Below are 17,337 nucleotides of genomic sequence, written 5' to 3'. Positions count from 1 at the left end.
GTATGTCTAGAGGGCTCACCTGTATGTCTAGAGGGCTCACCTGTATGTCTAGAGGGCTCACCTGTATGTCTATAGGGCTCACCTGTATGTCTATAGTGCTCACCTGTATGTCTATAGGGCTCACCTGTATGTCTAGAGGGCTCACCTGTATGTCTAGAGGGCTCACCTGTATGTCTATAGGGCTCACCTGTATGTCTAGAGGGCTCACCTGTATGTCTATAGGGCTCACCTGTATGTCTATAGGGCTCACCTGTATGTCTATAGGGCTCACCTGTATGTCTATAGGGCTCACCTGTATGTCTATAGGGCTCACCTGTATGTCTATAGGGCTCACCTGTATGTCTAGAGGGCTCACCTGTATGTCTATAGGGCTCACCTGTATGTCTAGAGGGCTCACCTGTATGTCTATAGGGCTCACCTGTATGTCTATAGGGCTCACCTGTATGTCTATAGGGCTCACCTGTATGTCTATAGGGCTCACCTGTATGTCTAGAGGGCTCACCTGTATGTCTATAGGGCTCACCTGTATGTCTAGAGGGCTCACCTGTATGTCTATAGGGCTCACCTGTATGTCTATAGGGCTCACCTGTATGTCTATAGGGCTCACCTGTATGTCTATAGGGCTCACCTGTATGTCTATAGGGCTCACCTGTATGTCTAGAGGGCTCACCTGTATGTCTATAGGGCTCACCTGTATGTCTAGAGGGCTCACCTGTATGTCTAGAGGGCTCACCTGTATGTTCAACATGGACAGGTTGAATGAGGAGAATGGCCCTGTTTTCTAGTTACTATGCATTGTGGTACTGTGTGTCAGTTAATGTGTATTATGTGGTACTTACTGTGTGTCGGTTAATGTGTACTATGTAGTACTTTGTGTCGGTTAATGTGTACTATGTAGTACTTTGTGTTGGTTAATGTGTACTATGTAGTACTGTGTGTTGGTTAATGTGTACTATGTGGTACTTACTGTGTGTCGGTTAATGTGTACTATGTAGTACTATGCTTTGGTTAATGTGTATTATGTTGTACTGTGCGTTGGTTAATGTGTATTATGTTGTACTATGCTTTGGTTAATGTGTATTATGTTGTACTGTGCGTTGGTTAATGTGTATTACGTGGTATTGTGAGTTGGTTAATGTGTATTATGTTGTACTGTGCGTTGGTTAATGTGTATTACGTGGTATTGTGAGTTGGTTAATGTGTATTACGTGGTACTGTGCTTTGGTTAATGTGTATTATGTTGTACTGTGCGTTGGTTAATGTGTATTACGTGGTATTGTGAGTTGGTTAATGTGTATTACATGGTACTGTGCGTTGGTTAATGTGTATTACGTGGTACTGTGCGTTGGTTAATGTGTATTACGTGGTATTGTGAGTTGGTTAATGTGTATTATGTTGTACTGTGCGTTGGTTAATGTGTATTACGTGGTATTGTGAGTTGGTTAATGTGTATTATGTTGTACTGTGCATTGGTTAATGTGTATTACGTGGTATTGTGAGTTGGTTAATGTGTATTATGTTGTACTGTGCGTTGGTTAATGTGTATTACGTGGTATTGTGAGTTGGTTAATGTGTATTATGTTGTACTGTGCGTTGGTTAATGTGTATTACGTGGTATTGTGAGTTGGTTAATGTGTATTATGTGGTATTGTGAGTTGGTTAATGTGTATTATGTTGTACTGTGCATTGGTTCATGTGTATTACGTGGTATTGTGAGTTGGTTAATGTGTATTATGTTGTACTGTGCGTTGGTTAATGTGTATTACGTGGTATTGTGAGTTGGTTAATGTGTATTATGTTGTACTGTGCGTTGGTTAATGTGTATTACGTGGTATTGTGAGTTGGTTAATGTGTATTATGTTGTACTGTGCGTTGGTTAATGTGTATTACGTGGTATTGTGAGTTGGTTAATGTGTATTATGTTGTACTGTGCATTGGTTAATGTGTATTACGTGGTATTGTGAGTTGGTTAATGTGTATTATGTTGTACTGTGCGTTGGTTAATGTGTATTACGTGGTATTGTGAGTTGGTTAATGTGTATTATGTTGTACTGTGCGTTGGTTAATGTGTATTACGTGGTATTGTGAGTTGGTTAATGTGTATTATGTGGTATTGTGAGTTGGTTAATGTGTATTATGTTGTACTGTGCATTGGTTCATGTGTATTACGTGGTATTGTGAGTTGGTTAATGTGTATTATGTTGTACTGTGCGTTGGTTAATGTGTATTACGTGGTATTGTGAGTTGGTTAATGTGTATTATGTTGTACTGTGCGTTGGTTAATGTGTATTACGTGGTATTGTGAGTTGGTTAATGTGTATTATGTTGTACTGTGCATTGGTTAATGTGTATTACGTGGTATTGTGAGTTGGTTAATGTGTATTATGTTGTACTGTGCGTTGGTTAATGTGTATTACGTGGTATTGTGAGTTGGTTAATGTGTATTATGTTTTACTGTGCGTTGGTTAATGTGTATTACGTGGTATTGTGAGTTGGTTAATGTGTATTATGTTGTACTGTGCGTTGGTTAATGTGTATTACGTGGTATTGTGAGTTGGTTAATGTGTATTATGTTGTACTGTGCGTTGGTTAATGTGTATTATGTGGTACTGTGCGTTGGTTAATGTGTATTATGTGGTACTGTGTGTCGGTTAATGTGTAAATTGTGCGTTCCTGCTCGAGGCCTTCATCGAACACGTGGGTCTGCTGCGTTGGTAACCATGACAGTTTAACCATAATCTATCCCAGAAAATACAGAACACAGAGGTGCTAATTTTGGATGAGGCTAATTTGGGCATAGAAAAAGGGATACTGTGAGAGTTTGGTCATTTTGTTTTTATACCTCCCCAGAGTCAAATGAACTCGTGGTGTACCCTATTTGTGTCTCTGTGTCCAGTATGAAGGAAGGTAGAGGTAGTGCACTGCCTGGATGTCTATGGGTATCTAATAGCGTGCTAAAACTACCTCTAACTTCCTTTATACTGGACACAGAGACATAAAAATGGTATTCACGAGTTCATTTGACTCTGGGGGAGGTAGATAAAGGACCTCATTGACAAAATCCCGAAATCTCCTTTTAAAGCAGGATCATACATCGCTGGTTCTTATCTTGATTTCTACTGAATACCAAGATGATTCAAATGAACTGACACAAGAGAGATTCAATCGCAGTTGCAATTTTCCTGCTTTTGTGTGATCAGGCACATCAAACTAGCCTGCATGTGGGTTCACGTCTAGTGACTGATATTGGTGATTGTCTGCTTTAGAACTTGCGTGATGTAATTTGAGACAATTGTGGAAAAGTGATATTAATGTAGCGAATTATCAGTGCAGTCAATTGGCTTTATGTCGCTCACTTTTTCCCACTCTCTTCCTCTTTTCCATCTCCCTCCCTGCCCCTCTCCCTCTCCCCGCCCCTCTCTCTTCCTCTTTCCCATCTCCCTCCCTGCCCCTCTCCCTCTCCCCGCCCCTCTCCCCGCCCCACCCCTCCCTCTCTTCCTTCTTTCCCTCTGCTTGCCCCTCTCTCTACCTCCCTCGCTCTCCACCTCTCTCTCTCCACGTCCCCCAACTCTCTCCCCTCTCTCTCCCTCCCCTCGCTCTCCACCTATCTCCCTCCCCGTCCCCCCAACTCTCTCCCCCTCTCTCTCCCTCCCCTCGCTCTCCACCTATCTCCCTCCCCGTCCCCCCAACTCTCTCCCCTCTTTCTCCCCACACCCTCTTTCTCACCTCCTTCCACCCCCATTCCTCTCTCTCACCCCCTCCACCTGTCTCTCATCCTCTCTCCACCCAGGAACACCCCCCCCCGCCAGGGGTCTGGACAGTATTGGAAGGGATAAGAACGTGGAGGTCTCTCTGCCTAACTTTGACGAGGTGTTGCAGACGCTGGATGATCTCATTGAGTATTTCAAACAGCCCGACTCAGAGCTGGAACATGAGGAGAAACAGACTCTGCTGAGATCTCTCATCAAACGACAGGACCTCTTCAAAGAGGAGGTGAGCTCCCAGGGCTCCGGGACCTCAGGTTTAATCAGGGTTATAAAGGATCATGTTTGACTGCTCTCGTAGGCGTTGTACTTGTCCAACGCTGACTTGCCAAGTTGTAACTTTTTTCAGTGTAGTAGTGTATTTTTTATTTTTTGCAGGTTCCTGAAACGTTAAGCGTTTCAAAATACAGAGGCAATTAGCAAGCAGAAGACTCTTTCTTTCGTCTTGTTATATTCTCCAACCTGCAAGAGACTACTGCATGTGCAAATGCATCTCTTTTCATGTAGGAAGTTCTAGGAACACCACTGTGATGGACTCACACAATAGTCTCATTATAGCACCCTAAGAACTATATAGTGCACTACTTCTAACCAGTGTCCATAAAGCTCTGGTTAAATATAGTGCACTACTTCTAACCAGGGTCCATAAAGCTCTGGTCAAATATAGTGCACTACTTCTAACCAGGGTCCATAAAGCTCTGGTTAAATATAGTGCACTGCTTCTAACCAGGGTCCATAAAGCTCTGGTCAAATATAGTGCACTACTTCTAACCAGGGTCCATAAAGCTCTGGTTAAATATAGTGCACTACTTCTAACCAGGGTCCATAAAGCTCTGGTCAAATATAGTGCACTACTTCTAACCAGGGTCCATAAAGCTCTGGTTAAATATAGTGCACTACTTCTAACCAGGGTCCATAAAGCTCTGGTTAAATATAGTGCACTACTTCTAACCAGGGTCCATAAAGCTCTGGTCAAATATAGTGCACTACTTCTAACCAGGGTCCATAAAGCTCTGGGTAAATATAGTGCACTACTTCTAACCAGGGTCCATAAAGCTCTGGTTAAATATAGTGCACTACTTCTAACCAGGGTCCATAAAGCTCTGGTTAAATATAGTGCACTACTTAGTGAATAGGGTTCTATTGGAGACAGACCTTGTATGACCACCCCCGGTGTGTCTGTGTTTCAGGGCATGCTGACCCTGCTGGTGATGTGCATCGACCGTCTCAACCTGTACAACAGCGCTGCTCACTTTGGAGAGCATGCTGGGGAAGAGGCTGGGGCGGCATGGAAGAGCATCCTCAACCTCCTCTACCAACTACTGGGTGAGAGAGATGAACCCTTAGGGTGGTGGATGCACACACACACACTCACATACACACAGGAACACACACACACACTCACATACACACAGGAACACACACACACACTCACATACGCACAGGAACACACACACACACTCACATACACACAGGAACACACACACACACTCACATACACACAGGAACACACACACACACTCACATACACACAGGAACACACACACACACTCACATACACACAGGAACACACACACACACTCACATACACACAGGAACACACACACACACTCACATACACACAGGAACACACACACACACACTCACATACACACAGGAACACACACACACACTCACATACACACAGGAACACACACACACACTCACATACACACAGGAACACACACACACACTCACATACACACAGGAACACACACACACACTCACATACACACACACACTCACATACACACAGGAACACACACACACACTCACATACGCACAGGAACACACACACACACTCACATACACACAGGAACACACACACACACTCACATACACACAGGAACACACACACACACTCACATACACACAGGAACACACACACACACTCACATACACACAGGAACACACACACACACTCACATACGCACAGGAACACACACACACACTCACATACACACAGGAACACACACACACACTCACATACACACAGGAACACACACACACACTCACATACACACAGGAACACACACACACACTCACTCACTCACTCACTCACTCACACACACACTCACATACACACAGGAACACACACACACACACACTCACTCACTCACACACAGTCACACACACACATACACACACACTCACTCACACACACACTCACTCACACACACACAGGAACATACAAATCAAATCAAATCAAATCAAATTTATTTATATAGCCCTTCGTACATCAGCTGATATCTCAAAGTGCTGTACAGAAACCCAGCCTAAAACCCCAAACAGCAAACAATGCAGGTGTAAAAGCACGGTGGCTAGGAAAAACTCCCTAGAAAGGCCAAAACCTAGGAAGAAACCTAGAGAGGAACCGGGCTATGTGGGGTGGCCAGTCCTCTTCTGGCTGTGCCGGGTAGAGATTATAACAGAACATGACCAAGATGTTCAAATGTTCATAAATGACCAGCATGGTCAAATAATAATAAGGCAGAACAGTTGAAACTGGAGCAGCAGCACAGTCAGATGGACTGGGGACAGCAAGGAGCCATCATGTCAGGTAGTCCTGGGGCACGGTCCTAGGGCTCAGGTCCTCCGAGAGAGAGAAAGAAAGAGAGAATTAGAGAGAGCATATGTGGGGTGGCCAGTCCTCTTCTGGCTGTGCCAGGTGGAGATTATAACAGAACGTGGCCAAGATGTTCAAATGTTCATAAATGACCAGCATGGTTGAATAATAGTAAGGCAGAACAGTTGAAACTGGAGCAGGAGCATGGCCAGGTGGACTGGGGACAGCAAGGAGTCCTCATGTCAGGTAGTCCTGGGACATGGTCCTAGGGCCCAGGCCAGTTGAAACTGGAGCAGCAGCATGGCCAGGTGGACTGGGGACAGCAAGGAGTCATCATGTCAGGTAGTCCTGGGGCATGGTTCTAGGGCTCAGGTCCTCCGAGAGAGAGAAAGAAAGAGAGAAGGAGAGAATTAGAGAACGCACACTTAGATTTACACAGGACACCGAATAGGACAGGAGAAGTACTCCAGATAAACAAACTGACCCTAGCCCCGACACATAAACTACTGCAGCATAAATACTGGAGGCTGAGACAGGAGGGGTCAGGAGAACTGTGGCCCCATCCGAGAGACACCCCGGACAGGGCCAAACAGGAAGGATAAACCCCACCCACTTTGCCAAAGCACAGCCCCCACACCACTAGAGGGAAATCTTCAACCACCAACTTACCATCCTGAGACAAGGCCGAGTATAGCCCACAAAGATCTCCGACACGGTACAACCCAAGGGAAAGAGGGGGGAACCCAGACAGGCCGACCACAACAGTGAATCAACCCACCCAGGTGACGCACCCCCCAGGGACGGCACGAGAGAGCCCCAGCAAGCCAGTGACTCAGCCCCGTAACAGGGTTAGAGGCAGAGAATCCCAGTGGAAAAGGGGAACCGGCCAGGCAGAGACAGCAAGGGCGGTTCGTTGCTCCAGAGCCTTTCCGTTCACCTTCCCACTCCTGGGCCAGACTACACTCAATCATATGACCCACTGAAGAGATGAGTCTTCAGTAAAGACTTAAAGGTTGAGACCGAGTTTGCGTCTCTGACATGGGTAGGCAGACCGTTCCAGAAAAATGGAGCTCTATAGGAGAAAGCCCTGCCTCCAGCTGTTTGCTTAGAAATTCTAGGGACAATTAGGAGGCCAGCGTCTTGTGACCGTAGCGTACGAGAATAGGTATGTACGGCAGGACCAAATCAGAGAGGTAGGTAGGAGCAACCAAAAAATAGACGGACAGACAGAGAAATCAGCCCAGTAAACACTTTGTAGGTTAGAGAAAACACTTGAAATCAGCCAGGAACACACACACACACATACACACAGGAACACACACACACTCACTCACACACACACACACACACACACACACTCACATACACACAGGAACACACACTCACTCACACATTCACTCACTCACACACACACTCACATACACACAGGAACACACACACACACTCACACACATACACACACACACACACTCACACATATACACACAGGAACACACACACACACAGGAACACACACACACACATACACACAGAAACACACACCCAGGAACACACATAAACGCAGGAACACACACCCAGGAACACACACCCAGGAACACACACACACATACACACAGGAACACACACCCAGGAACATAATATAATAATAATAATATATGCCATTTAGCAGACGCTTTTATCCAAAGCGACTTACAGTCATGTGTGCATACATTCTACGTATGGGTGGTCCCGGGGATCGAACCCACTACCCTGGCGTTACAAGCGCCATGCTCTACCAACTGAGCTACAGTAGGACCACGCATACACACAGGAACACACACCCAGGAACACACATAAACGCAGGAACACACACCCAGGAACACACACACATGAACACACACCCAGGAACACACACACACACCCAGGAACACACACACACACTCAGGAACACACACACACCCCCAGGAACACACACACATGAACACACACCTCCCTGAGCCCCATTTGGAGAGAAGATCTGTTGACAGGACTGACATGGCAGTTATTTGTGGTTAGTCACAGAGGAGAGAGAGAAATGGAGAAGAGATAAGAAAGAGAAAGAGACGGACAGACAGAGAGAGACAGAGAGAGACAGAGAGAAATAGAGAAGAAAGAGAAAGAGAAAGAGAGAAATAGACGGACAGACAGAGAGAGACAGAGAGAGACAGAGAGAGACAGAGAGAGACAGAGAGAGACAGAGAGAAAGCAAAAAAATAGAGAAGAAAGAGAAAGAGAAAGAGAGAAATAGACGGACAGACAGAGAGAGACAGAGAGAGAAAGAGAGAAAGCGAGAAATAGAGAAGAAAGAGAAAGAGAAAGAGAAAGAGAGAAATAGACAGACAAACAGAGAGAGACAGAGAGAAAGCGAGAAATAGAGAAGAAAGAGAAAGAGAAAGAGAAAGAGAGAAATAGACGGACAGACAGAGAGAGACAGAGAAAGCGAGAAATAGAGAAGAAAGAGAAAGAGAAAGAGAGAAATAGACGGACAGACAGAGAGAGACAGAGAGAAAGAGAAGAGATGAAGCTTCATCACATGAATAAAAGTGTAACCGGTTCTTAACACCTTATACTGTCTGCCCTCTGGTACAGTGATGTGATGATGAAGTGTTGAGGTACCGGATAAATCCCAAATAGCACCCTATTCCCTATGTAGTGCACTAGTCTTTACCACAGCCCATAGGCATATATACGAATGACCCCTGAGAAGTTTCAGTATGTGTTGTCCACCTTTTGTTTTGTTGATGTTCTCGAAACAGTACCATGGTTTTAACGAGATGGAGAGAGGGGATAGAGAGAGAGGGGAGTGTTTTAGAATGTTGTATAGTATCGTGTTGTATAGCATAGTGTTGTATTGTGTTGTATAGTAGAGTGTTGTATTGTATCGTGTTGTATAGTAGAGTGTTGTATTGTGTTGTATAGTAGAGTGTTGTATAGTATAGTGTTGTATTGTATAGTGTTGTATAGTATAGTGTTGTATAGCATAGTGTTGTATAGTGTTGTATAGTATAGTGTTGTATTGTATAGTGTTGTATAGTAGAGTGTTGTATAGTGTTGTATAGTAGAGTGTGGTATAGTAGAGTGTTGTATAGTGTTGTATAGTAGAGTGTTGTATAGTATAGTGTTTTATAGTAGAGTGTTGTATAGTAGAGTGTTGTATATTATTTTGTTTTATAGTAGAGTGTTGTTTAGTGTTGTAGAGTGTTGTATAGTGTTATATAGTGTGTATAGTGTTGTATAGTAGAGTGTTGTATAGTAGAGTGTTGTATAGTAGAGTGTTATATAGTAGAGTGTAGTTTAGTGTTGTATAGTAGAGTGTTGTATAGTAGAGTGTTATATAGTAGAGTGTAGTTTAGTGTTGTATAGTAAGTATAGTGTTGTATAGTGTTATATAGTGTTGTATAGTGTTGTATAGTAGAGAGTTGTATAGTAGAGTGTTGTATAGTAGAGTATTGTATAGTGTTGTATAGTATAGTGTTGTATAGGAGAGTGTTGTATAGTAGAGTGTTGTATAGTAGAGTGTTGTATTGTAGAGTGTTGTATAGTAGAGAGTTGTAGTTTTAGTTTAGTTTAGTTTATTTTATTTTTACAGGGACAGTGCACATTAATCAACGTTTCAGTAAAAGTGACGGTTTTAGCCAGCCGGCTAATTTTCAACCGCAGTCCCTGGGCAGGTTATTAAAAACAATTACAATATAGACAATAGCACCATAGCAACATAGCAACATAGGACAAGCAAGACATAGCATACAGACAGAGCAACATAGAACAAAAAGCAGCAAGACAAAATTCATTACATTTACATTTAAGTCATTTAGCAGACGCTCTTATCCAGGGCGACTTACAAATTGGTGCATTCACCTTATGACAACCAGTGGATTCATAAAAGCAACAAAGTGTTTCCATACCTCACAAGCTACAGACAACATGGAAAGCGGCAGCACACAGCTAGGGACCATGTTCACAAATCTGATTGACCTTTAGCCAAGTCTTCAAGCATTTTGTGAAAGTGTGATATGTGGTGCAGTTATGTGTGTCTGATGGCAGTGTATTCCAGACATGGGAAGCTCTCACAGAGAATGCAGATTTACTAAAGGTGCTTTTCCTTAGGGGAACTATACAGTCACCTCTCATGGCAGACCTTGTGGATCTGCTGCCATATGTCTGGGTTTTCTGTTTAACAAAAATATTGAGTGGAAGGGGAGCCAGGCCATTAAGGATCTTGAATACAAGACATGCGTCGGTGTATTGCACAAGATTTTCCCAACTCAAGAGCTCATGTTTTCAAAGGATGTGACAATGATGATGGCTATTGGGCTTCCTATCAAGCACTTTGAGAGCCTGTTTGTAGACAGACTGAATAGGTTTTATTGTTGTACAGCAAGCTTGGGCCCAACTAGTCAAGCAGTATGTTAAGTGGGGGAGTATCATAGATTTGAAGTACAGTTTTGCTACCTCTGTAGTCAAACAATTTCGTATAAATCGGAAATTAGCTAGATTGAATTTAGTTATTTGAATTACCTTTTTCACATGCTTTTTAAAAGAGAGGTTGGAATCAAGTATGATGCCAAGGTACTTAAAATCGGATACCACCTGGAGCTTCTCCCCTGACACATAGACATCTGGCTCAGTAGCATCTGTTGCCCTCTTTGTGAAGAACATGCAAACAGTTTTTTTCACATTGAGATGCAAACACGAGTCACTGAGCCACTTTGTAACCTGGACCATTACAGTAGTGAGTTCTTGTGCAGCTTGTTGTTTGCTCTTTGCATGCACATATATCACTGTATCATCTGCATACATTTGAACTTCAGACCCAGTACAGACAGAAGGCAGATCATTAATGTACAGGCTGAACAGGAGGGGCCCCAGTATTGACCCTTGGGGCACGCCCACATCATAGCTACGAGTGGGCGACAGCTCATTGCTCACTCTGACACACTGAGTTCTGCCTTCAAGGTATGATTTCATCCATCTCAAGGCATCGGGGGAAAAGTTGAACTTGGACAATTTTGTGATGAGAATCTCATGGTTAACAGTATCAAAAGCCTTCCTTAGGTCCAGAAACACAGCCCCAACAGCACCCCCTTTGTCCATCTTGGACTTCACATTTTCCAGAAGAAAGCAGTTAGCCGTTTCTGTGGAGTGTTTCGCTCTGAAGCCAAACTGCATGGAGTGTAATGTGAAGGGGCTGTTGTTGAGGTGGGCAATCAGTTGTTCTGCTACACACTTTTCAACAACCTTTGACACCACAGGTAGTATACTAATGGGCCTGTAGTTACTCACGTCAGCAGGGTCGCCTGATTTAAAGATGGCCGTTATTATGGCCGACTTCCATACCCTTGGAAACACACCGAGACCAATAGATGTGTTGGTGACCTTAGTAATGGGGCCAATGAGTGACTCTTTGTAGTTTTTAAGAAAGGTAGAGTCCAGACCAAACACATCTTTGGCTTTAGAGTTCTTTAGTGAGCTAATCACCTTGTTCACCTTTGACTCAGAAACCTCCCTTATGATGAAGACAGGTTGAGTGTCATTCACTAGCACTGAGCCCAAGAAATCAGTGGAGGGGTTCTGTGTCAGTACCCTGACAGAGTCAATAAAGTAGGAATTGAAGGCTGTTGCTATTTCAACTGCATCCTGTGTTAGATTGTTATTCACCATGATTTCTAGTCTTTTTGCAGTGTTACTATGGTCTTTCCCTGTTAACTTTTTTAGATCCTCCCATATCAATTTAGAATTTCCCTTTGCTTCACCAATTATGTTAATAAAAAAGTTTGCCTTGGCCTGTCTGATTTCTTTTATCACCTTATTTCTCAACATGATAAACCTACGTCTGTCATGCTCTAATTTAGATTTTAGGGCTGTTTTTAGAGCATAATCTCGTTCATTCATCAATTTCCAGATTTCTCCATTTAGCCAAGGAAGAGTGCTCTTTTGGCCTGGTATAGTAGAGTGTTGTATAGTATAGTGTTGTATAGGAGAGTGTTGTATAGTAGAGTGTTGTATAGTAGAGTGTTGTTTTGTATTGTATAGTGTTGTATAGTAGAGTATTGTATAGTGTTGTATAGTAGAGTGTTGTATAGTAGAGTGTTGTACAGTAGAGTATTGTATAGTAGAGTATTGTATGGTGTTGTATAGTAGAGTGTTGTATAGTAGAGTGTTGTATAGTAGAGTGTTGTATAGTAGAGAGTTGTATAGTAGAGAGTTGTATAGTAGAGTGTTGTATAGTAGAGTGTTGTATATTACAGTGTTGTATAGTAGAGTGTTGTATTGTAGAGTGTTGTATAGTGTTGTATAGTAGAGTGTTGTTTTGTATTGTATAGTGTTGTATAGTAGAGTATTGTATAGTGTTGTATAGTAGAGTGTTGTATAGTAGAGTGGTGTATAGTAGAGTTTTTTATAGTGTTGTATAGTATAGTGTTGTATAGTAGAGTGTTGTATTGTAGAGTGTTGTATAGTAGAGAGTTGTATATTACAGTGTTGTATATTATAGTGTTGTATAGTAGAGTGTTGTATAATAGAGTGTTGTATAGTAGAGTGTTGTATTGTAGAGTGTTGTATAGTGTTGTATAGTAGAGTGTTGTATATTACAGTGTTGTATAATAGAGTGTTGTATAGTAGAGAGTTGTATAGTAGAGTGTTGTATAGTAGAGTGTTGTATAGTAGAGAGTTGTATAGTAGAGTCTTGTATAGTAGAGTATTGTATAGTGTTGTATAGTAGAGTATTGTATAGTGTTGTGTAGTAGAGTGTTGTATTGTATAATAGTTTCTGCTAAATGACTTAAATGTAAATGTGTTGTATATTAGAGTGTTGCACAGTATGGTGTTGTATAGTGTTGTGTGGTAGAGGGTTGTATTTTATAGTATAGTGTTGTATAGTGTGTTACAGTATAGTGTTGTATATTCGAGTGTTGTATAGTAGAGTGTTGTGTAGTAGAGTGTTGTATAGTGTTATATAGTAGAGTGTTGTATAGTAGAGTGTTGTATAGTGTTGTATAGTAGAGTATTGTATATTACAGTGTTGTATATTATAGTGTTGTATAGTAGAGTGTTGTATAATAGAGTGTTGTATAGTAGAGTGTTGTATAGTGTTGTATAGTAGAGTATTGTATATTACAGTGTTGTATATTATAGTGTTGTATAGTAGAGTGTTGTATAATAGAGTGTTGTATAGTAGAGTGTTGTATTGTAGAGTGTTGTATTGTAGAGTGTTGTATAGTAGAGTGTTGTATATTACAGTGTTGTATATTATAGTGTTGTATAGTGTTGTATAGTAGAGTGTTGTATAGTGTTGTATAGTAGAGTGTTGTGTAGTAGAGTGTTGTATTGTAGAGTGTTGTATATTAGAGTGTTGCATAGTATGGTGTTGTATAGTGTTGTGTAGTAGAGGGTTGTATTTTATAGTATAGTGTTGTATAGTGTGTTACAGTATAGTGTTGTATATTCGAGTGTTGTATAGTAGTGTTGTGTAGTAGGGTGTTGTAATGAGTTCAAACTTGGTTTCATCAGACCAGAGAATCTTGTTTCTCATGGTTCTGAGAGTCCTTTAGTTGCCATTTGGCCAACTCCAATTGGGCTGTCATGTGCTTTTTACTGAGTAATGGGCTTTTTGGGACCCTTCCCCACATCTGTGCCTCGACACAATCCTGTCTCGGAGCTCTACGGACAATTTGTTCGACGTCATGGCTTTGTTTTTGCTCTGTCATTCATTGTCAACTGTGGGACCTTAAATAGACAGGCGTGTGTCTTTCCAAATCATGTCAAATCAATGTCATTTACCACAAGTGGATTAAAAATAATAGAAACATCTCAAGGATGATTAATGGAAACAGGATTCCCCTGAGCTCAATTTCAAGTCTCGTACCAAAGGGTCTGAATAGATATGTAAATAATGTATGTATGTTTTTTTTTATGTTTAATATATTTGCAAAAAAAAATCTAAAATTCAGCTTTTGCCTTGTTGTTATTGGGTATTGTGTGTAAATTGATGAAGAAAAATGTATTTAATAAATTATTGAATTAGTCTGTAGCAAAATGTGGAAAAGGGGAAGGAGTCTGTCAAACACAGACAAGTGGTTTAGATATGGATGTAGACATTCAACTCTCGTCTGACTCGGCCTCTCTCTCTTCACCCTCTCACCCCTCTGCAATGTCTGCATCACCCTTTCATCCCTGTCATTCCTCACCCCTCTGCAATGTCTGCATCACCCTCTCACCCCTCTGCAACATCTGCATCACCCTCTCACCCCTCTGCAATGTCTGCATCACCCTCTCACCCCTCTGCAATGTCTGCATCACCCTCTCACCCCTCTGCAACATCTGCATCACCCTCTCACCTCTCTGCAATGTCTGCATCACCCTCTCACCCCTCTGCAACGTCTGTATCACCCTCTCACCCCTCTGCAATGTCTGCATCACCCTCTCACCCCTCTGCAATGTCTGCATCACCCTCTCACCCCTCTGCAATGTCTGCATCACCCTCTCACCCCTCTGCAATGTCTGCATCACCCTCTCACCCCTCTGCAACGTCTGCATCACCCTCTCACCCCTCTGCAATGTCTGCATCACCCTCTCACCCCTCTGCAATGTCTGCATCACTCTCTCACCCCTCTGCAATGTCTGCATCACCCTCTCTGCAATGTCTGCATCCCCCTCTGCAATGTCTGCATCACCCTCTCAACGTCTGCATCCTTTCATCCCTGTCAATGTCTCTCACCCCCCTCCTTTTTACCTCACCCTCTGCAATGTCTGCATCACCCTCTCACCCCTCTGCAACGTCTGCATCACCCTCTCACCCCTCTGCAACGTCTGCATCACCCTTTCATCCCTGTCATTCCTCACCCCTCTTTCCCTCACTTACCCCCTCTCTTTTTACCTCACCTTTCTCTAGCCTCTCCAATCTATGGAAAAATGAGCAACTGTACCCAGTTCTTCATCTCTCCCCCACATAGCCCTCCTCACCCTCTTCCTCCTCTCTCCCCCCATTCCCCTTCTCCCCTTCCTCCTCTCCCCCACATTCCCCCTCCTCTCCCTCTTCCTCCTCTCTCCCCCACATACCCCTCCTCTCCCTCTTCCTCCTCTCTCCCCCCTCCCCTCCTCTCCCTCTTCCTCCTCTCTCCCCCCACATTCTTCCTCCTCTCCCCACATTCCCCTCCTCTCCCTCTTCCTCCTCTATCCCCCACATTCCCCTCCTCTCCCTCTTCCTCCTCTCTCCCCCACATACCCCTCCTCTCCCTCTTCCTCCTCTATCCCCCACATTCCCCTCCCTCCCTCTTCCTCCTCTCTCCCCCACATACCCCTCCTCACCCTCTTCCTCCTCTATCCCCCACATCCTCCCTCCCCCTCCCCTCCCTCTTCCTCCTCTCTCCCCCACATACCCCTTCCTCCCTCACCCTCTTCCTCCTCTCTCCCCCACACCCCTCCTACCCTCTTCCTCCTCTCTCCCCCCATCCTCTCCCTCTTCCTCCTCTCTCCCCCACATAGCCCTCCTCACCCTCTTCCTCCTCTCTCCCCCACATACCCCTCCTCACCCTCTTCCCCTCCTCTCCCTCTTCCTCCTCTCTCCCCCACATACCCCTCCTCTCCCTCTTCCTCCTCTCTCCCCCACATACCCCTCCTCACCCTCTCCTCCATCTATCCCCCACATACCCCTCCTCCACACCCCTCTTCAAAACTACCCCTTATCCCTCTGTGTCCTTCCTCTGACACATCTAACTCTTCTTCTCTCTCTTCAGCCTCTCTGATCAAAGGGAACAGAAACAACTGCACCCAGTTCTCCAGGAACCTGGACTGGCTGGTCAGCAAGCTGGAGAGACTGGAGTCCTCATCAGGTATACTGGATTTCATAGAGTTAACATTAACATATTGGGTATGGAATTGTTTGTTCATGTTGTCAAATGCCTTTATTGCGAGCTAATTTGGGGCTGCATGCATCTAGTGTAAGTTAACCTGAGGCATGACATGTACTGTAAGCAGTTATAGTGCTGTAATCAAGTAGTCATAGCCTGTTGTATACTCTCAGTCCCAGTAGTGTTTTGTAATAAACAAATATGTTCCACTCAGGTATCCTGGAGGTTCTCCACTATATCCTGAAAGTCTCCTGATTCAATTGTATTCTACTCTACTCTAGGTATCCTGGAGGTTCTCCACTGCATCCTGATAGAGTCTCCTGAAGCTCTGAACATCATCCAGAGAGGACACATCAAGTCCATCATCTCCCTGCTCTACAAACACGGACGCAACCACAAGGTCAGCAAAACAACTCATTACTGGTTTTCTAATAAACTCATTCTAAACATTCTAAACTTATTCTAAACACATTCTGAACACATTCTAAACATTCTAAACTCATTCTAAACCCATTCTAAACACATTCTAAATGTTCTAAAGTCATTCTAAATGTTAGAACAACATTCTAAATGTTCTAAACTCATTCTAAATGTTATCACCACATTCTAAATGTTCTAAAGTCATTCTAAATGTTATAACCACATTCTAAATGTTCTAAACTCATTATAAATGTTAGAACAACATTCTAAATGTTCTAAACACATTCTAAATGTTCTAACATCCTTCTAAATGTTCTAAAACACATTCTGAACACATTCTAAACGTTCTAAACTCATTCTAAACACATTCTAAACACATTCTAAATGTTCTAAAGTCATTCTAAATGTTATCACCACATTCTAAATGTTCTAAAACACATTCTAAATGTTCTCAACACATTCTACATGTTCTAACCTCATTGTAAATGTTCTAACCTCCTTCTAAATGTTCTAAACACATTCTAAATGTTCTAAACACATTCTAAATGTTCTAAACTCATTCTAAATGTTCAAAACACATTCTAAATGTTCTAAACTCATTCTAAATGTTCATAACACATTCTAAATGTTCCAAACATGTTCTAAATGTTCTAAACTCATTCTAAATGTTCTAAACACATTC

General features: G+C 42.9%; 1 protein-coding gene across 1 annotated transcript in view; it reads left to right on the top strand.

Annotated features, from left to right (window-relative positions):
- The window catches only part of ryr3 (ryanodine receptor 3), a 248,048-nt gene that overhangs the window by 83,797 nt on the left and 146,914 nt on the right, over window positions 1-17,337 (top strand). Inside the window, 4 exon segments of the mRNA XM_046293110.1 lie at window positions 3,810-3,993; window positions 4,955-5,090; window positions 16,122-16,217; window positions 16,517-16,635. Of these exon segments, the coding sequence (XP_046149066.1) occupies window positions 3,810-3,993; window positions 4,955-5,090; window positions 16,122-16,217; window positions 16,517-16,635 (535 nt within the window).

The sequence above is a fragment of the Oncorhynchus gorbuscha genome, linkage group LG12 (assembly GCF_021184085.1).
Source record: "Oncorhynchus gorbuscha isolate QuinsamMale2020 ecotype Even-year linkage group LG12, OgorEven_v1.0, whole genome shotgun sequence".
Lineage (NCBI taxonomy): Eukaryota > Metazoa > Chordata > Actinopteri > Salmoniformes > Salmonidae > Oncorhynchus > Oncorhynchus gorbuscha.
The sequence above is the reverse complement of the archived record's forward strand: the minus strand, read 5'-3'. Positions and strand labels throughout refer to the sequence as shown.